We start from the raw sequence: 23,889 nt of genomic DNA, 5'->3' as shown, positions 1-23,889 counted from the left end.
CAAAAATGGATAAGAGGGAGTTTCCTGTAGCTCTGTCTGATGAATATGTTCCCCTAAAGGATCCTGCTTAGCCTGGAACAGAAAGGGATTTCACCAGTTCTGAGCTCCCAGGACAAACAGCAGGGCTTGGTGGAAGGCTAAGTGCCAGACTAGGAGCAGGAATGTGAGTTTTACATTTTCCCCGTGGAATTCGAGAAGCGTGGAACTTGAGTTGTCTTGGGAATTAAAATTGCTAGGTTTCCAAGAGGAAAGGATAGGAAGCATCGGCTCTAACGAGGGTCCCCTTAGGGGAGCTGCTGGGCGTGGAGTGGCACGGGCTGTCGCGTTTGTGCAGGCTTGTCGTGGAGGTCTCGGGAGCAGCCAACATCAAGCCAGTCTTCAGGCTGCTTTAACTGGTAAAGCCCCTCCATCCTTTTCTGCATTTATTCCTTGTTCACTCATTCACTGATTCAACAACTATTTGTTGAACGCCTGCCTGCTGTGCTCCAAGCACGGTGGAAGTGCTGAGGGTACATTAGCACGTAAAAGGTAAAGATCCCTGCTCTTTGGGGCTTACGTCTTAGTAGGACGAGACAGACCACAATCAATAAAAATAAACCTGTAAATCATATGCCATATTTGAAGGTGACAACGGCCTTGAAAAAAATAAACAAAGCAGGAAAACAGGAAATCAATAGTGCCATGGGGCACTGCAATCTTAGATCCGGGGCTGGGGAGAGGGCATGGTCAGAGCAGGTGGTATTTCAGCCTGGCCCACAGAGCCAAGCCCCGGGAATGGACTCTTGCCTTCAGGAGAAACTGCTCTTTCTCACTTTTGATTTGCTGTTCCATCTCCTCGTAGAGGTGCTGGATTTCTTCATCATAGGCAGCAATTTTCCTGCACAGGTGACAAAAAGAGAGCGTGATGAGATGCCTTTATCCCCCAGTGGAGCTCTGGGTGGGGTGGGCGGCCATGGCGGTCAGGTCAGCCAAGGCTGCAGGGTCAGCTGACCACTGAGGCCCAGCAGGGCCCTCTCATGCTCCTGTCTCCCAGCTGTCCCTCCCAGGCGATCCACACACTTCCCTGGGGAGCATCCCCGGCTCCACCTTCCTGTCCTCTGCCTTATCTCAGCACCAATCCACCCAGCCTCTGTGACACTCACCATCCTATTGCCCACGGATCCCTATATGCTTGTTGACAGCATAAAGGTATGTGGTGTGGGCTTCTGTTCTGCTTGGTTTCTTGGTGTATCTGTTTCCCACTTTGGGCGCTTTCTCTCTGCCTGGTTCCATCAGCACCATCTGAACTGTTCTCTCCTGGAAACTATGTGCTGAACTCTGCGTGACCCTCATTTCTCATAGGATCTCAAAAGGTTCCATGGTGATGACCGCCACCACCCTCATGACACCCCAAAAAGGAAGCGGGCCACACCTGTCCAAGGGCTCACCCATCGGCACAGGGCCACGGGAAGGGTGAGGCTGGGTAAATGCTGATGGCAATAGTGACACGCTGGGTTCTCAGCGCCCCCTCCTACTCCGAAGAGCCCCGCAGGACAGGAAGTACGTAGCTGGCCTCTCTGCTCCTACGTGGAGATGAAGACAGATGCGGCTCTGGGGACAAGGTTTGTGGGTCACCCCGGGATGTCTCCTCCTTCTCTCCCAGTAATAGATCCTCCTTCAAGTACTCCCCCAAGTTCAAACGGGAAGGACCAGGTATTAGCATTTGAACCAAGACTGGAGATGATCACATGTGACATTCCCAGGGGACTGCACCTCTATACCTCTTCTCTGGCTGGGCACAGAAGGCCCTCTCTGCCCCTTGCTCCCTGCCCTCTTTCCTGTTAAGGAAACTCTAGGCTCCAGCAAGCAGGCTTATGTCATAGCTCTCCAGGTCTGTTTTCAACCTGTAATAGACACACCTACTGCCAATTTTGGCACCTGCCGTTCTAAACTCAAATGCTGGCACTCCCTTGTTCTCTATTCAACGAAGGAGGCTTTTATAATTGAACAAACAGCCCTGATTCTCGGTTCTAAGAGGTACCAGAGAGATTTCGGAAGAAAACATCAAGGATAGGAAAGCATTCTTTCCCCTGAGCCTTCCGTCATTCAAACTCCCACCTCCCTGTATCCCTAAGTCCCCCTGGGACCCAGTCCAGCTCCAGGACTCCCCCGCCGCCCGAGGCTGCACCACAGCCCATAGGCTGCCCCCTCCTCACGCGCTACCTGAGGGGGAACCTGGCACCACATGCACAGGCTGCCAGTTTGACTGGCATCCTTCCAGTTCTACAGAAACCACACAACTGACCCAGACGAGGAAACCGGTGTGGATCTGCACAGTCAAGGTCACTCACCTGTCTGAGTTCCCTTTCTTGGTTGTATCCCCAAGACCACAAACCCGACTCTGAGTGAGTATGGCACTGGCCCAGGGTGTGCTCAGCAGGAGGGCACAGCTCTCCAAGACTCCTCCAAGCCAAGGCTCTGTGTTCATCACTGGGCTTCCCATCCCAGGAGTAACAAATGTCTCTCTTCTTGGTAAATGACAAATGTTTGGATTGTTACTTCGGTACTTAGCTACCCCATAACAATTACAAGAAAATCTTGGCAAGAAATAAGGAGCCGAGGCACCTGCTGTTGCATAGGGACACCTCAGGGACAGAAATGATACAGTGGAAAGGAAATTTCAGAAACAAAGATGGTCTTTCCCTGGAGCCTGGAATTACCTTCCTGTGCTGGAAGAAATTCCAATGCTACATGGTAAATGGTATCCAGGAAAACTTTAGAGACGGTGATTCCAACTATATAAGTACCAGGGAACTAATAAAGTGATATGAGAAAAACTTAAAAAATGGATTTGACGCTGCTAAAACAATACTAATTACAGTCAGGCATATAAACTGTGTACCATTTAGGCCTAATAACCATGCAGAGCATTAATTCTACACTATCATTAAATGTGTTATATTAACTTGAAGGTTTATTGGATTAAATTAATAAACTCTATACTTCTCATGCTCACATGTCAGTCTGTTAGTCGTAAGTAAGTAATTTTGCAAATTGCTACAAGCAAACAAACAAACAAATGGGGGGGAAGAGAGATGTAGCCTCTGAATGGCACCTACGCCCAGCCCTCAACACAAAGGATGTGCCCATCACAAAGAAGTCCTGGGATGCAGGCGGGCATCAGCGACCCTGGGCCCACACTGGATCAGACATGGAGCTCATTCTTTGCAAACGCTCTTGAACAAAACCGGCCAGCATCCTGGGAGGCTGCCAAGGCCTGAATGACTTCAGAGGATGAGCCCTGACCCAGGGCCGGACACCCGAGCCCCGGGAATGAGATGATTAAGGTGCTGTGCACACCACTCCCATCACCAAACCAGCTCAGAGGGCAGAAGACCTCCTCCAACCCCAAAGTAGCACCTGTACCCCTGGCTCCTCCCAGCATCATCTCGATGACCAAACAAGAGAGCAGGTGTTACAATGGAATATTTACTCAGCCATAAAAAAGAAATGAAATTTAGTTATTTGTAGTGAGGTGGATGGACCTAGAGTCTGTCATACAGAGTGAAGTAAGTCACAAAGAGAAAGACAAATACCGTATGCTAACACATATATATGGAATCTAAGAAAAAAAAATGTCATGAAGAACCTAGGGGTAAGACAGGAATAAAGACACAGAGCTACTAAAGAATGGACTTGAGGATATGGGGAGGGGGAAGGGTAAGCTGTGACAAAGTGAAAGAGCGGCATGGACATATATACACTACCAAACGTAAGGTAGATAGCTAGTGGGAAGCAGCCACAAAGCACAGGGAGATCAGCTCGGTGTTTAGTGACCACCTGGAGGGGTGGGATAAGGAGGGAGGGAGGGAGACGCAAGAGGGAGAGGATATGGGGATATATGTACATGTATAGCTGATTCACTTTGTTATACAGCAGAAACTAACACACCACTGTAAAGCAATTATACCCCAATAAAAGTGTAAAAAAAAAAAAGAGAGAGCAGGTGTGCAAGGTATTTGGAACTGCAAAGTCCTAAATGGATGTAAGGGATTATTTATTATTGTAATTATTATCATAGGCTGCGGGGGGCAAGGGTTAATGCTCCCCAAGGGGAGGAGGGTCTTTGTTTCAAGAATAAAAGGGTTGCTAGGTTTAGAAAGGGTCAGAAGCAATCAGGAAGATGAAGAACAGAAAGCTTAGTCAATAAAACCTCCTGTTGGAGCGATCCATTAGAGATGCAGGCTGTGTGTGAGCAGGGGCTGCAGAGAAATTATTTTTCTGGGACAAACAATGGCTAGAGACACTCTCAAAAGATCTGGGCATATGGCGTATAGTGCTCCAGCCGGGCTTACCACGTTCTGCCATCAGAGGAAAGAGGCAACTGATTATGTTTGCTTATTATACACCCCTTTGTTGCCACTCTTTCTAAAACCACTCAGATTGCCTGACGCACACAAACACAGACTTTGAAGTCTTCTCCATGAGTATTTCCCTGTCTGTTCCAATGCACTGACTGACCTCAGAGGACACCATATGTCTTTATCTGAACATTTCAAAGTCCTGAACTCCTCTTTCCTTTGGGTTTATGCTGTCTTCACTAGGTTACGAACACTCAGACATTGATGTCACCCACAGGGCCTGTGCTCAAAATGTTAATGCTGAAAATCTGTAAGAAATAAATTTAAGAGTTTGGATACCAGACTCAGAAGTCCATGGGTGGACCACATGGCGGGAAATACCAGATTCCAGGGGAACTGAAGAATTTCGGGGTTGGAAGGCTTGTCTGATCCAACCACCTATTTTTCCAGTGTTAAAATCCTCGCCACAATATCTCTACCAAGTATTTACCCAGACTGGGTTAGAACACCTCCAGTGAGAGGGAATGCTGGATCTCTAAGCAGCTCTTTCATCTATGGACTATTCTGGCTCATAGACATGTGTCTTTCTGTGACCTTAACCTGCCTTTGTGTAATAACACTTCATATATTTTTGAACAACATTAAGACTTCAAGGAGTAGCCTTGGGTTGTGGTCATGCCTCTTCACTTCCTCCAGCCATGTCTCACATGGATTTTTTTCTTTTGGAAGTCCCTTCACCATCCCCTTTACTCTTGTCTGAATGGGCTGTAATTGAGCTTTCTCAGGCCATAGAGTCGCAAACTGAATGCCCAGTGTATGAGGTCTGATCGGTGCAGATTAGATCTCTCTTGCTCTAGTTGCTGCCTACCTATTCATGCAGCCTAAGAGCACATTCACTTTTCTGGGCAGTCACATCACATAGTTGATGAATGCTGAACCCATGTGTCAACTAAAACCCCTACACTTGATGGCAGAGTGATGGTTTTTGTTTTAAAGATGGTGCAACTGAGGGACTTCCCTGGTGGCACAGTGGTTAAGAATCTGCCTGCTAATGCAGAGGACATGGGCTCGATCCCTGGTCCTGGAAGATCCCATATGCCACGGAGCAACTAAGCCCATGAGCCACAACTACTGAGCCCATGTGCCACAACTACTGAAGCCCGTGCACCTAGAGCTTGTGCTCCACAGCAAAGACAAGCCACCACAATGAGAAGCCCACTTGTTGCAACTAAAGAAAGCCCATGTGCAGCAACGAAGACCCAAAGCAGCCAAAAATAAATTAATTAATTTAAAAAACAAAGAAAAAGGTGGTGTGACTGAATTATATCTCTCCCACCTTGTGCTTTTGCCATTGGTGTTTTGGATTTTGGCAAGATCTCAAATGTAATTCTGTTAGATTTTATGCTTGTTAGATTCAGTCCATCTTTCTCAACTGTCACTATCTTAATGGATCCCAACTGGTGGTTCAGTGTATTCAATGACCTTCCAAATTTTGTTGATATTTTAAGTTTTCAATCATCGTGTAATCTAACTAACCTATAATGTTGGTTTTGATTATTTAATTTATCTGAGATTTACTTAGAAGAGCATTTTAGGGACTTCTCTGGTGGTCCAGTGGTTAAGACTCTGAGCTCCCAGTGCAGGGGGCCTGAGTTTGATCCCTTGTCAGGGAACTAGATCCCGCATGCTGCAACTAAAGAGCCCCCATGCTGCAACTAAGGAGTCCACATGCCACAACTAAAGTTCCCGTGTGCCATGACGAAGATCCTGTGAAGCCAAATAAATAAAATAAATAAATATATTTTAAAAAAGAAAAAAAGGAAGAGCATTTTTAAAAATATATAAACTGTTGGTTTCTAGTTTTATTGTATTATAGTAAGAAAATGTATTGGTAAGGGATTACTTTTTGGAATCTATTAGCTTTTCCTTTGTATCCCCATATTGTCAATTTTTACGTAAGTTCTATAACAAGAATGTGTATTCTACTGCAAGGCACACAGCTCCACGTTCATTTCTTAAATCAAGCTTGCTGGTTGATGGTTTCAAATACTTTGTATATTTGATGTGTTTTTTGCTTGACTGATATGTCAAATTTGAGATAAGTTTGTTGAAGTCTTCTAGAACTCTTTTAAAGTCTTGTTTTTATCAAATTTTCTTTGTTTTCCTAAGTTTCTGCTTTTTGTGTTTTGCTATGTTGTTTGGCACATACAGGTTATATTTGTTGTATCTTCTCTATGGATGGACCTTTTTTTTTTATTACTACAAAATATTCCTCCATATCTCCCTTAATTCATGCCATTGGTAAACATGTTGAACATGACAAGAAGAACAGCCTGTAATAGAGCTCTCTGAGCTCTCAATTAATTACATGTGAGCATAAATATGCAACCTGTCTTCTATTAACCACTCTGAAAACACTCCCTTCCCCCAGGGCAGTGTCTAATGATTTCATTCTATGATATCTATGCCTAGTTATTTTGAACAACAGAGGGAGGAGGAGACAGAGAAGAGAGAGATAAGAGAAGGGAGGGAGAGAGACGTGAGTTCTCAGGGGGGCGGGGGATATGTGTGAAGGAGCCAGGGAGAGTGAGTAAGAGTCATGAGCCCTAAGTATTTATCCTCTCCTTTCTGTCTCACTGTGGTAGCTGGGGAGCCTCTCTTGTGTAACCCCCTGCTGACACCTACAGTTGGCCCAGAGTTCATTAGACCCAGAGTGAGAAGGCCTCGGTTCAAATCCTGCTTTTGACATTTATAAGCTTTCTGGCCTTGGACGAGCCACATTACCTCGATGAGCTCGAGGTTTTCTGTATCTGGAAAACCAGATGGTAATACCTGTATTAGAAAGAAGTCATGTGTAAAAAATGGGTACACATGGGGGTTTCCCTGGTGGCGCAGTGGTTGAGAGTCCGCCTGCCGATGCAGAGGACGCGGGTTCGTACCCCGGTCCAGGAAGATCCCACATGCCATGGAGCGGCTGGGCCTGTGAGCCATGGCCGCTGAGCCCGCGTGTCCGGAGCCTGTGCTCCGCAACGGGAGAGGCCACAACAGTGAGAGGCCCGCGTGCCGAAAAAAAAAAAAAAAAAAAAAGGGTACACATGAACTTATCTACAAAACAGAAATAGAGTTACAGGTGGAGAAAACAAACTTATGGTTACCAGGGGGTAAGGGGGGGAGGGATACATTGGGAGATTGGGATTGACATATACACACCACATATATAAAATGGATAACTAATAAGGACCTACTGCATAGCACAGGGAGCTCTACTCAATACTCTGTAATGGCCTATATGGGGAAAGAATCTAAAAAAAGAGTTGATCTATGTATATGTATAACTGATTCACTTTGCTGTACACCTGAAACTAACACAACATTGTAAATCAACTAGACTCCAATAAAAATTTTTTAAAAAGAAAGAAATCATGTGGACTTAGTAAGATCATGCATGTGGAAATGTCTAGCAGACCCATTATGTCACCACCAGCATTAACAAGTATTGATTGACTACTTCATAAAACAACATTCTGGGTAACATAATTTAGACTTACTGAATGGTCTCTGCCCACCAGGAATTCAGCATTTATGAACTCCAAGTCCATGCGTAAGTGGCGTGGAGGAAAGGAACAGGCAGAAGAGGCCACACACCACCCCACGGTGCCAACCCCACCCCATGGTGCCTTCCTGAGCTCCAGCTGACATAATTCTGCGACCACACAGCCTTGGCTGAGTTAAGTGGAGGAAGCTACCTGCTCCGGCAGTGGGGCGGGTGTAGAGTTATCAGGGGAAAAGTTAAGAAAGGCTGAGTCCAGAAAAGGGAGATTTTCAACAGTGGGGGGAAGGAGAACAATTATATACTGAGGATGCTGCAAGGGTAGTGATGGATCTGAAAATGATGGAACCTACTGAAAGGCAGGGTGAAAGGCCCAGGCCTGACGTCGAGGATGCAATGCCACCCAGGACGTCTGACTGTGGTGGATGCCCCCTCTCAGAAGGATGACTCTGTGTGTGTGTGTATGTGTGTGGGGGTGTGTAGGGTGCACGTGCATGGTATCAGGGGTACTGGAGATCTAAGGATGGGACACGTGAGAAGCAAAATGGGCTGGGAATAGTGATGCTCATGTCAATACAAGGCTTAGGTTCAAAGGGGCCTTCAGAGAGGATCTGCAGCGGGCAAGGACTTTCCCTGCCAGCCTCCCACAGGTACTGTGGAAATTAATTAAGCTTCACAAAGTGCACTGCACACCGAGAGTCAAGGTACCAGGCTAGAACAGAGCATTAATACTCAGTTCCACCGGGGTCCCAGCTAATGGCACACAGGCCAAGCCTTTCTGCTGTAGAATATTACTTGGTCAACATATTTTTTTCCTGTTCCCTCTCTCCTTTGCCTTCACTGAGGAACAAAAGGTCTCAGAAAGTCATCTGGTCCCGCCTCTAGGTTCTAGGCAGGGTGGGCTGAAATCATTCCAGGAAGAAAAGTAGCATCTTCCTTCCCTAAATGAAAGGATAGTCTTGACCCTGAACAGAGCAAATGGCATTCTTCTACAGTTGGGATAAATTTCAGAAGCTTGAACTCAAAGCAGAGCTTCAGAAATGGCCACTGGCCTCGGAGAGCAGTCGCTCTGATCTCATGTGTTTCCATGTGGACCGACAGTGGTCTGATCCATAGGGCTCTGGTTTGCAAAGCCTGGGGAAAGGCAGATGCAGAGAGAGGAAGAGTTCCCCTCCCATCACAGACAAGTGTCCTGTATCCCATGTGAAGGAAGTGAGGGTCGGGGCAGTGCAAGTGGCCAGTGTGTGGTCATCTGGTTCCCTGGGCCAGAGTGGGGGAAGAATCCAGGCCTCGACTCGCACCCCATGTGCATCTACAGTACCACACTGCCCTCTCACCACCCTCAGTTTTAAGACAAATATCATACGATATTGCTTATAGGTGGAATCTAAAAAAAAAAAAAGATACAAAAGAACTTATTTACAAAACAGAAATAGAGTTACAGATGTAGAAAACAAACTTATGGTTTCCAGGGGGAGAAAGGGGGGGGGATAAATTGGGAGACTGGGATTGACATATACACACTACGATATATAAAATGGATAACTAATAAGGACCTACTGGATAGCACAGGGAACTCTGCTTAATACTGTGTAATGACCTATATGGGAAAAGAATCTAAAAAAGAGGGGATATATGTATATGTATAACTGATTCACTTTGCTGTACACCTGAAACTAACACAACATTGTAAATCAGCTATACTCCGATAAAAATTTTTAAAAAAGAAAAAGAAGGAAAGAAAAAAAAAAAAACCTGACAACTCCAAACCTCTGCATTTAGGATTGTCAGCATCCAAACTCCATCTGGGGTCTGTCAATTGTGGAGTGAGCACGCCCTGGGGTGAGGAATGGGGCCGAATGTCTGGAGGTTGCCCCCTTTCCCGGTTCTCCCACCCCCCCCACCCCGGCCCCTCAGGCTCTGATCACGGAGTGAAGACCCTGGGCCAGAAACATCTCAATGAGTCTGCTATTTGCCGGAGAAGAAAATGGAAGCAAGTTCAACCTCCGCCAGTTTTGCCGTAGGGATGAGAACAGTCGTGAGGGACTCAGACTCACCACTGCCCCCTGCCGCCTTCCCCACGCAACTGCGGTCTCCGGCTGCAAAGGGAGGCTCTTACTAGAAAAACCCACTTAGGGTTCCCTTGTTCCCCTGAAATCATTCTCTCTCAGTCTCTCTAATGCCTCTCTGTCTCTGTCTGTCCCTCTCTCTCTCACATGCACACAGCCCCACACGATTAGGGTAGAGGTGAATGAATGGCAAACATAAGAGTTTGTAGAAAATTCTGCAAAGGCTGTAAAACCGCCAATTGGATTTTCAAGATGGATGGTTTCTCCCTAATTAGATTCTGCTGCCTTGTATAAACCAACTCTGCAGCTTTATCCCATCCGATAAAGCAAACCATTTCTCATCAGTCAGGTTTACAGATTATGCCCGCGATGCACACAGAGCACAAATCGACCTCACCTTTCCATCGGCTCTCAGGGCCAAGTTAACAATGTGCTTCTGCCTCCGATAATAATATACCAATAAAAAGACACGTGCGTGACTAAGCTGTGGCCTTGTGGCCTAGAGCCCTCCCCAAGAACTCCCCTCCGCTCTGAGAACAGGAGTGGAATTATAGACTGGAAGGGCTCCTGGGCGTGCCTTTTGCAGGCTGGTACCTTCTGGAAAAACAGGCTAGAGCAGCATTTCTCAGTGGGGTCTGGGGTCTGCCAACATCAGAACCCCTGGGGAACGTGTGCTAAGATGCACATTGCTGGGTCCCCTGCCCCCAAAACACACTGATTTAGACCCCCTGGAGGAGGGACCTGGGAATATACTCTTTAATCGAGAGTCCCCGGTCATTCTGAAACAAGCTAACATTCAGAACCACACAGCTAAGGCTCGTCACAAGTGGTACGTAAGGGCCACCTGCCATACGTACGGTGCTTTAATTGCTGCCCTACCTGGAAGCAAGGCCAAGGAAATGATGACCTCCCCGCCCCCCACACACACATCACAGAACACCAGTTCTCAGGCTTGTGTCAGGTGCCGGGATCACGGTTGGGCTGCCTGTCAGGTTGTGAGACACATTCCCTCCTGGTCTGGACACCCTTGCCGAGCCGAGGAAAATGGGTCTAGACAGAAAGCAGCAGGAGAGTGGCTGGGTGGGAGCTGCAAGTGAAGCCCTCCCAGAGCCCCACCCCGCATGCTCCCGAGACACTGCCCGAGACCTGAATCATTTGGAGAGGAAAGACAGTGCAGAGGAGTGACTGATGCCAGTGAGGGTGTGGGGAGCGTCGCAAAACGTGTCAAGGCCAAGGGTGGTCCACCGTGGATGCAGAACAGGCTACTGGGCTGCCGAAGACTGAGAGAGGGCTGCCTTGGATCTCGAAAGCACTTTTCTTCAAAGAGCTCAAAGCACTCCCCAGACACAGCCGAATCCATTCTTACCCCCATCCTCCGGGGTAGATCTTGGTAAGGAACTCAACCAGGGCAACTCCTCTGGCAGATTCCAACTCGGGTCCAAGGTCAGAATCCCTCGGGGTATTTTATACGTGCAGATGTGGGGCCCTCGCCCCAGACCAAGGCAACGGGCCCCTCCTGGAGTAGGGCCCCAGCATCCGCTACTGGTGAACGGTCTGAAGTTCCTGCTTCCTCCAGGCAGCATCGTTCTACACCTGGAGAGCTCAATTTTTTTTTTTCCAGATCAACATAATTGGGCAGCGTGCTTTCAGCGGCAAAGGAATTCGTAGCTCTGACGGCCAGAAGTTCCTCCTCACATCAAACCACGTCTCCCATGGTAAAATGTAAGGTTCGCCAAGCCTCTGCATGGTGCACACAGAAAAGTGGCTAGGTTGCAATCTGACCCCCTCCTCCTCCTCCGAGGGAAGTGGAGGGAATGCAGTCCACTCTGGAGGTGCCGCAGACGAGCTGGGCACCAGCCCAGGGTCCTGCATTCCACCTGGCCCCCACCTCACCCCGCCGGGCCGTGGCTGCTTCTCGGTGGACACACACCAGCGTCAAACACTGAACCCAGAGTCTAACTCAGATCTGAGGTTTTCTCAACTTCTGCCCCAAAGGCAAGAGGGTGGGAGTTTGAAGGCCCCCAGGCTTGCTTCTTTCCACTGCTCCCGACATGCAGGGTCAGAAAATAAAATCCAGGGCCAGGAGGAAAGGCCTGGAGTTGCTTCTGACACTGCCCTAGAGCCTGGGCCTCTGGACATCAGCTTCAAGATGTCAAGCCCAAGCACTGCCCCCGCTGCATCCTCCTCCCTCCTAGAGGCTGGAGGTGACCCTGGAGGATGCTGTAGGGGGCCTTTCTCACTCACTGCAGTGAAACTGTAACCCTGAGGGACACGGCTAGGCTGGGGACCTGGGACCAGGACGCCCCCCAGGTCGGTCGCAAGTCTCTGGGCCCCGTGGGACACAGAAACGAGGTGTGCGGTTCGGAAAAGGGGGAGGCAGCTGAGGCCACTGCTGCCAGTGGCCACGCCGTCAGGTGTTTCAACAGCGCGGGGGTTCCTGGTCGGCTGTGCGGCAAAATGTTTACAGCCCTGCTTCACTGGTGTGATCGTAAACTCCTCAAAGACGGGGACGCTGTGTTCCGCTGGCTCAGCTCAGCCTGGCACAGAACAAGTGCCCGTTACAGGCCAGCTACTAGTCACACACGACTGTACCCTGGTGCCCAGCCCTGGGCTGCGCACAGCAGTCAAGTCTCGTCGCCCTCTCTGGGACAAGCGCTCATTTCCCAGATGGAGTGACGTGTCAGCCCCTGGACTGAACAGCCTGCTCGTGGCGGAGCCTGGGAGATGCTTTGACAGTCAGGGTTCCCCAGACTGCAGCCCGAGTCAAACGATTCCCCAGACCTTCCTCCCTCTCCCTTCACCAGCCAGAGTGTGCCCCTCCTGCAAACAAGCCCAAACCCCCAAACTCGCCTCCTAGATGTCCCAGAATCACTTAGTCTCATGCTAAGCCATTTGTAAAACCTCCTATCTAACTATTCTGTATCCCATTGGGGTTTCAGTTTTTTCTTTGACTTCTAAGCTGCAAGGACCTTCAGGGATGCCCTGGTCCAGGAAGAACCCGGAAACAAGATGTGAACACCCTTTTTCTTTCTTTAACAGAAGAGAAGAGAACACAAGAGACTCTAAGAGAAAACCTCAGAGCCCGTCACATATCACGAGGGTGAACATATTTCATGAAACTTTTGTCTCAGTTATTCACACACACAAGTGTGTGGGAGCTGCAAAGTCAAGCACGTGTCTTCTGGCCAGTCACAGTCAGAAAGTTTGAACAACACCAATCCCGTTCTCGAATGTTGCCGGTAAGGAAACAGATGCACAGAGAAGTAAAGCACATTGCCTGAGGTCACACGGCTGGTCCGTGGCAGTGCCTGGGCAGGACCTCAGTTTGCTCCTGTCTCCTGTTGCCATGCTCTGCTCGCTACAGGTCTCTAGGAAAAGGACTGCCAGAGAGCTCAGTGACCCCCGAGCCCCCCACCGAGCCCCCGGGCTGGAGTGGACTCCGTCAGCTGACCTGGGGCAGGGGTAGCTGGCAGGCATATGAACGGAGGATGGGCACAGAAGGCTGGAACTCCTGGCTGAGCTAGTTTCGACCATGCAGCTGAGAGAGACCTTGACTTTCAGCTCAAGAACTTTTTAACCATCACTAAATTGGAACAAAAACACGAATGGAGGCCACTTAGAGATGGATGTATGGCCCAAGAGGCTCTGCGGTAAGTCTCTCCCTGCGGAGGTGCAGGCCAGCAGAGGGGCCCCTGAAGGTAAGATTCTGGGTCCCGAGCTGGGTCACTGCAGCCATTGTGGCCCTCATCTCCTTATGAAACAAGGGAGCCATCCCCTCTGGGGTGCCTCTGACTTTCCCTGTGGCTCTTTGGGGTGACCAGTGCTGGACTCAGAGAGGGGGGCGGTGAGGGACAGAAAATAAGCCTCATTTTACACGTGGGAAAATCGAGGCTCAGAGAGGCCAGGAGACCAGAGCAAGGCCACAGAGCTAGCTGGTTGGAGAGCCACACGACTCTGACCCGGAGCTCCTGATTCCCTGGGCCTGCTTCTCACATCCACACAAGAGGCACTTGGACATCTTGTCAAAACACAGAGTCAGTAGGCCTGGGGCGAGGCCTGGGGCGAGGCCTGAGGCTCTGCATTCCCGAGAAGCTTCCAGGTGATTCCGAAGCTGCTGGTCCATAGACTAGACTTCAACAGCAAAGCTCTACACTGTGTTGTCTAGAAGGATAAAGGGATCTTCTTTTTTTTTTTTTTTTTTTTTTTTGCGGTACACGGGCCTCTCACTGCTGTGGCCTCTCCCGTTGCGGAGCACAGGCTCCGGTCGCGCAGGCTCAGCGGCCATGGCTCACGGGCCCAGCCGCTCCACGGCACGTGGGATCTTCCCGGACCGGGGCACGAACCCGCGTCCCCTGCATTGGCAGGCGGACTCTCAACCACTGCGCCACCAAGGAAACCCAGATAAAGGGATCTTTATACTTCACCTCCAACTCTCCACTTCAGCCAGGCAAATCCTCCAAGACTCACAGACATACTTATTTAAAATAGTAATAAATGTTATTATTTTAACACTCATCGAATACTTACTAAGTGCCCACACTGTTCTAAATGCTGACATGTAATCCTCACAGGTCTGTGAGATGGGTATTACCGTCCCTATCTTACACATAAGGAAGCTGCAACTCAGAGAGGTTAAGTAACTTGGCCTAAGTCACACAGCTAGTAAGCAGCAGAACCAAGATTCGGATTCAGCTCTGACTCACAGCTTATTCAGCTAAAGGCTCTATAGCGTATACCCTCAACCCCTCTCTCTCCCAGCCCTGGGAGCCTCTGCCCAGGATGCTCTGAACACTCCTCTAGCCCGACCGCGTTCCCTCCAGCACCACATGGCCACGATTTCTCAGAATTCAGGGTCCTAAAGGTCCTCTTCCAGACCTGTGTATACCCAGTGGGCCTCAGCAAGTTATTTTAGAGTTGCTGGGGAGAAGGCATGAGATGAAAGGGAGCTCAGGGTGGTGCGTGGACAGCTGTCCGCAAACGTGGTGCTCTCTCTCTAAATTAGGGGCTTGTGTGCTTTCTTGTGGTCTCTGTTGGAATCGCTGAGGATTCCTGTGGAACACGAGCAAGTCTCCGGGTGGGACAAGGGGCCAGGGGAGGACCTCCCCAGGGTGCTCCCGAGCTCACCCCCCACCCAGCCTGCGTTCTGGTCGAGGCTTCAGGACGGTAAGCTGTCCTGAGTTACCCTGTGGGTCACACAATCGAACTCCTCGTTGTAATGTTTGTTGATGAGTGTGGACAAACACAGCGCCCCGCTGGCACACTCGTCCCCACAGGCCAAGGGACCCCCACCTGGCCGGCCCGCACCTGCGGCGCCTGGGGCCTGGCCAGCTCGGGCTTGGTTCCCCAAGCAGCTTCTTCAGGTCCCAAGCACGTTGCCTGGGGCGGCGTCCTCCAGTACAGGAGGAGTTCTAGAAAGCACTAAATATCTGGAGAGACCCCGGGGCCAAGAGGGCAGCAGGAGAAACTTAAGACCATGACGGGAGTGAGAGGGCAGGAGGGCCGGGGGCTGGTCCAGAGATGGGGGTAAGTCCCATAGGCCGGGGCCTTACTGCCCCGAGGCAGACACAGTGGTTTCTAATGGGTCTCGGGCACCAGACCATCTTGCTCTGAGTCCTGGCTCTGCCGCGTATACACTGTGTGTTCTGGGGGCGTGGTACTTACCCTTTCAGCGCCTCGATTTCCCCATCGGTAAATTGTGGCTAATGATAAATATCCATATGGGCTGTGTAGGAATTTAGTATAGTGCCTAGGACATGGTGAGGGCCTAATAAATGTGAGCGAGGGCTTAGAAATAGATATCCAGGGACAGCCACAGGCCCGGCCCCCTGCTCTGGCGGATGGCCATAAGGCGGCATCACTGAATATAAGACAGAAGAGGTGTGTCTGGTTTGCACGCGTCTGTACAGAGGGTGGCTGAGACTGGTACCCACTTTTTCAGGGCGCACTCCAGCTCATTCTTCTCCTCGTGGGCTTCTAGGAGCTGCGAGAAGATTCTGGTCAGAAAATCCTCAAAGTTGGACAGTAAGTGAGGCTCATCCTTCTTCAGCTGCAGCCAGAGTTGCTTGACGTCATTTTCACTGTGAGAGAAAAAGGAGCATTAGGGTGGGAGCGTGGACATGAGGCTTCACGGGACACACGGAGGACCCAGGTGTGACACCAATGGCTAGAACATCATTAGCATCGTCAGTACAGGAACAGCAGTGGCTGACATTTATTGAGTGCTTGCCGCATGCTGGCTGCTTTATGCACGTTTGCTCACTTGACCTTCCAGTGAGGCAGGTGCTGCTAACACCCCCGTTTACGGGGGAGGGGACGGACGAAGAGGGGTGAGGTGAGCGGTCTCAGATCACTCAGCTGGGAAGTGATGAAGCCAGGAGTCATGCTGGCTTCCTAATGGCCACACTCAACAGCTTTGCTTTCTGTCTCCTGCGATGAGCTGGCGGTGCTGAGCACACAGACCCGCGGGCCAGGAGCATCTCCAAATGCCAGGAGGCAGCGGGAGGACAGGAGCCCAGCACGTGTGAGGACAGGCGCTGTGGAGCTGAAGCAGCGAGCCTGTCGCCCCAGGAAGGATGCGCCTCACAGCTGAGAGCAAAGGACGTGGCATCTGATGGATGGCAGGAAGCAGTTGTCACCGCAGGGAGTGGAAGGGAAGATGCAGCAGCCCACTGGGGCCTGGAGGCAGCGGGCGTGATGACAGGAGAGAGTAAGGGAAGGAGCCAGCCTGAGAGATGTGCGTGCACACACGGAGAGACGGGAGGAGAGGCGGGGGGCCGGAGGCCGGCAGAGAGGCACAGACACAGAGTGGCGTGCCGAGAACCGCTCCCTCCCCAACAGGCACGCTGGCGGTCAGCAGAGGAGACACACGGGTCACGGTCAAGGTGACGGGGTGGGGGCGGCGGGCGGCGGCACACCCATGGACCTGCTCTGTCTCTGGAGAGACTCAAGAGTCTACAGCCAGTGATCAAACAGACAGCCAGAGGGTCATCTGATTTCATTAAATTCTAAAACCACTTGGATCTGAAGGTAGCTACAACTAGGGACCCTCAGGATAAAGAATAAAATCCCTTGTGCTGGGTAACAAGCACTATATCTGAGAAATTTCACTCAAAAGTGATACTTGATAGTGCCATGTTAGTAATGTGCCTGGGGTGTAAATGTTACTCTCTGCGCCCAGCAGAGAAGAGGCCCACCGAGAACCTGCTTCTGGTCAGTTATCTGATCATCTATCCAATCATCCCTCCTTCCCTCTTTCCTTCCCTTGCTCCATTCCATGCAAATATCCACCAACTCATCTAGACCATCCATCCATCCACCATTCATCCTCCCATCCATCCAACCATCCATCCATCCATCCACCCATCCATCCGTCCACCCACTCAACCATCCATCCATCCACCATCCATCCAACCATCCATCCATTCATCCACCCACCCACCCACCCATCCACCCTCCCATCCATCCAACCAACCATCCATCCATCCATCCATCCATCCACCATCCATCCTCCCATCCATCCATCCATCCTGCCATCCATCCACCCAACAAGTATTTATTATTTGTTGAAAACCTAGCACTGATCTGGATGACATGAGAGATCTAGGAAATGAGAGAAGGGGAGGTAAGGAGCCTCCTGTTTCCCAGATTAATTTCCATTTTCCCCCATACAGAACATGCTGTGGCTGTCGCTCTATTGGGCTGTAGATACAATGGGGATTGCACAAAGGGTTCAGAGATAAAGGGTCTTTGGGAGATACCACGATGACTTCCCATCACTGTGGCAGGTTGCCCCTCATAAGGTAAATGCATTATAAAATCAAGATGCACCTTGCTGGCCAAGGTCTGTCTGCTCCCATCCCCTGGGTTCCTGCTGGAGCCTGACAGAGAACTATTAGGGTGAGAGCCTCCAGTGAGATTTGCAGACCGACCTGATGCTCTTCCAAAGCTACCTGAACATCCTAGTCGTGGCCACATCACCTCCTGCCAGACTTCTGGAGAAGGGATAAGTCTCTCAACGCTGGATGAAAAATAAACCAAGGCCGATTAGCTGCCAAATCACTCAGCCAGTCGAAGCACCAAGAAAAGCCAGGAGCCCAGGTGTTCTGTCTACCACTCTTGGACAAAGCCAAGGCCGCTCTCTTGGAAGGATACAGGGGTGCAGGGTGAGAAAGGGTTCTGGGTGGTCAGTCCATCCATCTCCCTGCTTCCAGAACAGTACACAAACCACCTCGGTCGGTGAGATCTTTAAAGACCTCTGAAGTTTTCCAGCCTCCTTTGTTTCCTCATCTGGGGTCCTAAAGTCTGGACCGTTTTCCCTCACGCTGCAGCAGAAGCCCACTTCCTTCTTGTTTAACTTCAAGGAGGATGACAGTGGCCGGACACCATCTTCTGTGTGTCGGTTTTTATCGACCACTCTTGGAACCTTCCCCAGAGCCTTCTCTTCTCCAGGAGCTCTCGTGTTGGCTCGGCCCTGCGTGGGCCTTTGACTGACGTCCTCAGAGAAACCTCTGGTGGGCTCTGATTTGAGAGCCCTGCAGGAAGGTGGCGGCCTAGAAGTGATGGGTGGGCAGAGAGACGCCTCTCTTTCATGACAGTCCCTTGGCTCGCCCACACTGCCCTCTCCTGCCCCCTCCTCCAGGACGAGCCTTCACGGGGTCGTGGGCATGGTCACTGGGCTCTGGCCTCTTGTCCTTGGAGAAGTGGAGCTAGTGTCCCCTCTGGCTTGCCCAGGCTTCTGCCAGCCTGTCTCAACTCTGCCACAACCTAAAAGATGCTGGGAGCTACACATACTTTCTTGGCCTGCATGTTGTGTGAAGGCCCCTCTCTCTTGCTTCCCCTTTATCATTTTCCTCCACAGTCTTCTTCTTCCCAAGCTCCAGACACATCAGCTCCAACCATCAGGCTATTCCCCACTCACTCATGAAACACACACCCAACCCAAGACCTGGAGACCCCAACACAAAAAGGCAAAAGGTGATGGCAAAGGGGCAGAACTTATTCCATGTTTTTCGGGCGACCCTCTGGTTTCCACTAGCTACAACATCACTTGACTTCACTTCATTTCATGGCAAAGGTCTGGGTTTACATCTATGCATCTCTTTCTTACAAAACACTTTTTACAAAAAAGAAAAAAAATGGGGGTATTACGTTTGGTTTGAAGTTGCAGCCACCTAAAATTTTCAGCTGAGTTACTGATCACCCAAGTGATGAGCTGGTAAAAACAGGTTCACCTCCCACCTCGGCTTCCAGAACAGGTTCGGTTCGGCTCAGGGATCTGACGTGCAAACGCTTCCGTGTAAGGTGGCTTTGGCAGGAGCACAGCACGTGGGACGCACTGCGGCCCCAGAGACCCAGCGGCGGTGGAGATGCTGGTGAGCTGATTGTGACAGGAAGCCTTAGGCGGGACGTACCGAAACCCTCAAGGGTTTCAACCCTTGCACAGCCCTCTCTCTGATGGGCAGGCCGCCCTCAGGGAGCAAGGCCAAGCCAAGGACTGTACTGATTGTGGACAGCAGGGGGTGAGGAAGGAGTGTGGGAGATCAGGGGATAGGAGTGTTTCCCGTGAAAATAATGTAAAAAGCAGAGGCAGAGCCCAAGACCCTGACGCAGACAGGTCATGGCCAAGGGCAGGCTGCATGGGGCCAGTGGCCTAGCTGGAAGCAGTGACCCAGGGCTTGGCTGAGGGCTTAATAGGCATTAAGTTTGGACAGAACAGATAGGAAGGTTGCCCCTAGGCTGGGCTCCATCCCCCAGATCAGAGTCGCCACTTACTCTTCCAAAACCTTTTGGGCTCCAAGCCTGTCCATCAGCATCTGGAACTGGGCTTCCTCATCTTCGTCCATGTCACCCAGATCCTCATCCCCTCTGGTCTGATACACCTTCTCTTCCTGGAGCTGGGCCGGGTGCTCACCAGTATCTTCCTCACTTCGCTTATTCTGGCTGAAGAAGAAGTGACCTGGGGGATGTACGGGCACAAGGATCTGGATTAGGTAACACTCGCACAGGAAGACCTTTGCTTCCTCAGTTGCCAGGAATCGATTGAGGTCCAGCTGAGAGGAGAAAAGGGGAGGCCAGACTCCCTGTAGCAAAGATCCTTGGATGCCATGCTCTGGATTTTATGTCTTTCCTACTTGGATAAGATTCTGCCAGAGATGCTAGAATCTGGGAAAGGCAGAGTGCATGGCAGGTACTACGGCACCTTTGTGGTTCTTAATCTTTTAAAGGCTGGCTTAGAATCATCTCTTCATTGATTTCTTCTCTAAACAAGACCTTTCCCCCATCGCACTCGAGCAGCCTGCCTGCCTATGCTCTGGGTCATCCTGGCCACCAGCATCACTGCGCTTCACATTTACAAGTCAATTATAAATTCCTGAAGGTCAGGAAAGGCATCAGATACTTCCAAGCGAATACCTGGCACCTTGAAGGAGGCAGATGTATGGTGATTTATCTGACCCATATTTGTTCTAATCAATATCTGATCAGTATTGGATCTGATGGTGTATCTGTTTTTCTTTTTTTTATCTTGTTCATGCATCTCAGTTGTTTTTCCTCCTGGTCACCTTGAGAACGACTGGTCTATTCAAACCCTTTACAAATTCCTCTGAAAGCTGTTGCCCCTCAACCTGGAGGACTCAGCCACACTCAGGTTGAAACGAGCCGTACAAGCCTCCCACTCTGTTGTCCACTGGTATCTCGGCAGAAACGGACAGGCTGGAAATCCCATCTCAGCCCCCTCTCTTAAACTGAGCTTTCTGCCAGAGCTTCTTTGCTCATTCCTTGCCATTTTCCAGTAGGAGGGGACCTGGCGGTGACAGTGTGGTGGGCACTGAGGGGGCAGTGGTGTGAGCAGCGGAGGTGGACACATGAAAAGAGACTAGATGACCCACAGTCTGTAAACTTCAGGAGGCAAGAAAGCTTGTGCTTCATGGACCCTCAGAGCTGGTGGGGCAGGGATGCCCCTTACATGGCTTTAGGCCAACCCATACCCTGGGGCCCCAGCATCCACCAGAACTTACTAAATCCAGTGGTGAACTCCGCTGGGGTCAGAAAGCCATTGCCGTCAGCATCCAGGGCATCAAACACATCCTCCAGGTCCTCCAGGCTGAGGGGCAGCTCCTTATGCAGCCTCTGAAAACAATCCAGACCGCGCTGGTTAACACTGCTCATCACGGATGGCTGCCGAGGTGGGCAGCGCCTTCTGCCGCCCGCCCCCCCGACAAAAGCCAGAAGCCAGATCCTGAAGCTTCACCACCCTTTGCCTCCTCTGAATATTAGGACATCCACCATCTCTTAGTTGCCTACTCATGTGGTAGGCAGCTTGCGGGATGATTTATAAGTAAATATGTGTACATTTATTACTATATATATATAATTTATTATATATATGTTTGCATTTAATTCTCATGACAATTCTTTGAAGTGGGCATTACTATCCCTGTTTTATAGATGAAGCATGATGTTAAATGACCTGTCCATGCCAGTAAGTGACATGGCCAGGATCAAATCCAGGTCTGACTTCAAAGCTGGCACTGTTCACAGCTGTAAAGGACCAGCACTGCATGGGACTGAATCCTGTTTAGGATAATACCTGCACGACACGATGCGGTCAAGGTCAATGGGATAATGAATGTAAAGAATATTGCACAGGGCTTCCCTGGTGGCGCAGCAGTTGAGAGTCCGCCTGCCGATGCAGGGGACACGGGTTCGTGCCCCGGTCCGGGAAGATCCCACATGCCGTGGAGCGGCTGGGCCCGTGAGCCATGGCCTCTGAGCCTGCGCATCCGGAGCCTGTGCTCCGCAATGGGAGAGGCCACAACAGTGAGAGGTTCACGCACCGCAAAAAAAAAAAAGTATGAGGGAGGTAGAGAAAGAAAGGGGGGAGCAGAAGGTCCCCGCCAAGGCCGCCGACCCCCCAAGGTCACTCAGTGAGTGAATGGCACAGCCAGGTTTCCCTCTGGTTTCACCTGCTCTGCCCAAGCTCCTCCCCCTGTCCCCCTGTTGCCATGCAGGTGTGGGTCACACTCTCACAAGCCTTCCCTGATGGAGGCCCCTCATGTCCCAGGGCTGCAGTTTCTGTGGACACACACTATGGTCCTTTAGCTCTGAAGGGAAGCTGGACAAGGCCACTGGGTGACACGCACCCATCATACCAGCCTACCCCCCCACTCCTACTCCCTGCTGGCTCTCAACTACTTCCTGAAAAGACATGAACTGCCACTCTGCCTTAAGAGTATTTGTGTTGGACTTCCCTGGCGGTTCAGTGGTTAAGACTTCGCCTTCCAATGCAGGGGGTGAGGGTTCGATCCCTGGTTGGGGAGCTAAGATCCCACATGCCTCGTGGCCAAAAAAAACCAAAACATAAAAGAGAAGCAATATTGTAACAAATTCAATAAAGACTTTTAAAAAGGTCCACATCAAAAAAAAAAAACTTAAGAAAAAAAAGAGTATTTGTGTTGTAAAAGGGAACTGGCCAAGATGGGGTGTGAGGTCACTGGACCTGAGTCCTGGGCTGCCCCTGACCACGCAGGGAGAGGAGGGCAGACAGGGATGGCTGAGGAGCAAAGCGGCTGAGCTGTGGATGCTTCCCTCTGGCCTCTGCCTGATGCACCGGCGGCCCCCGGCCAACGTTTGCATCGTTGAAGCAAGTGCCCTCTTCTACCCTAATAATCGAAACCTCCCAATGAAGACTCCCGAAGGGAGTTCATTACAGCCCAGCTGACCCTCCCCCATCCTCCCAGTTCCCCGAGGGATGACTGCACAAAACTGCCACTGTGGAAGTGACTGACGGCTGAAGACAAGGACCACGGGGCCACAGGAAGGAAGGTACATGCCCATCTGAACAGTCAAAGAGAGCTGGCAGGTGTGAAAGCCCATAACGTAAGTTGCGAGACACTCGGTTTGACCCTCAGGCACCTTTCTAGCTGATAAGCCATAACGATTAATTTGGCAGGTACTTGCATTAAAAGAGACGATGGGGCTTCCCTGGTGGCGCAGTGGTTGAGAGTCCGCCTGCCGATGCAGGGGACGCGGGTTCATGCCCCGGTCCGGGAAGATCCCCCATGTTGCGAAGCGGCTGGGCCCGTGAGCCATGGCCACTGAGCCTGCGCGTCTGGAGCCTGTGCTCCGCAACGGGAGAGGCCCCAACAGTGAGAGACCCGCGTTGACAACGTGGGGGGAGTGGGGAGACAGGATGATGTGGGAGGCGTTTAGAATCACTGAGTTACACAGGAATGAGGATTTTAAAAAGGAAGGTAAGTGAGAGTGTGTGCAAGGATTCCAGAAGTGCATCTGCTGAACAAACAGCAGAATCTCTGTCTTATCAACAATCCATAAACCAGCTGTCTCAAAGCCAAAGGCAGAGAATGCAGGGTGAGGATGGAGTCAAGTTTGCAAGCAGGAAGTTCATTAGCTCCATTTGAAGCTAAAGGCATCACACTGGAGGTAGGGTGAAAACCCGAGATTCCAGTCCTTTTCTTGGGATAATCCTGCCCCCTTCCCTACCCTCCGCCTGAATGTGATCTCTAAAATGTGGTCTCTCACACTGTGCTGGACCCAGAAAGGGGCTGAAAAGAATTGCAGAGTCAGTGGGACCCTCAACTTGCCTCTTGCCCAAGATACCCACACGTGGGCACCCTTACTCTTGTTAGCATCACCCAGGAAAAGCTAGGTCACACCCTGCCTCAGGCACCATCCCTGAATCCAACAATACTTCTGACCCCGAGTCCTTCCCATGCTCTAATCCTATTCCTTGCCTCTGTCTCAAACCGGCTTCCTCCTCTTGCTGTCACTGAAGCTGGGGAGGGCAATGTGACATTCTCCAAGTCATCCTCCCTCTTCACATCCTGCCAAAGTAGTACCGAGGGCTTCTCCAGCCTTCTCTGCAAACTGCACACGCCTGATGCCTCAACCTCTCTTTATTGGCCCTACCTGA

At 50.6% G+C, this 23,889-nt stretch overlaps 1 protein-coding gene across 1 annotated transcript in view; it reads right to left on the bottom strand.

Annotated features, from left to right (window-relative positions):
* CRACR2A (calcium release activated channel regulator 2A) overlaps positions 1 to 23,889 on the bottom strand; it is a 107,793-nt gene that overhangs the window by 42,656 nt on the left and 41,248 nt on the right. The window contains exons 4-7 of the mRNA XM_082634791.1: positions 20,975 to 21,086; positions 19,731 to 19,914; positions 15,890 to 16,036; positions 787 to 877 (exon numbers count right to left, since the gene is read on the bottom strand). Coding sequence (XP_082490917.1) covers positions 787 to 877; positions 15,890 to 16,036; positions 19,731 to 19,914; positions 20,975 to 21,086 — 534 coding nt within the window. The remainder of the gene's footprint in view (positions 1 to 786; positions 878 to 15,889; positions 16,037 to 19,730; positions 19,915 to 20,974; positions 21,087 to 23,889) is intronic.

Source organism: Mesoplodon mirus (assembly GCF_964341445.2).
Source record: "Mesoplodon mirus genome assembly, chromosome: 11".
In the NCBI taxonomy this organism is placed as follows: domain Eukaryota; kingdom Metazoa; phylum Chordata; class Mammalia; order Artiodactyla; family Ziphiidae; genus Mesoplodon; species Mesoplodon mirus.
Note: the sequence above shows the minus strand (reverse complement) of the source record. Positions and strands in the feature narration are given on the sequence as shown.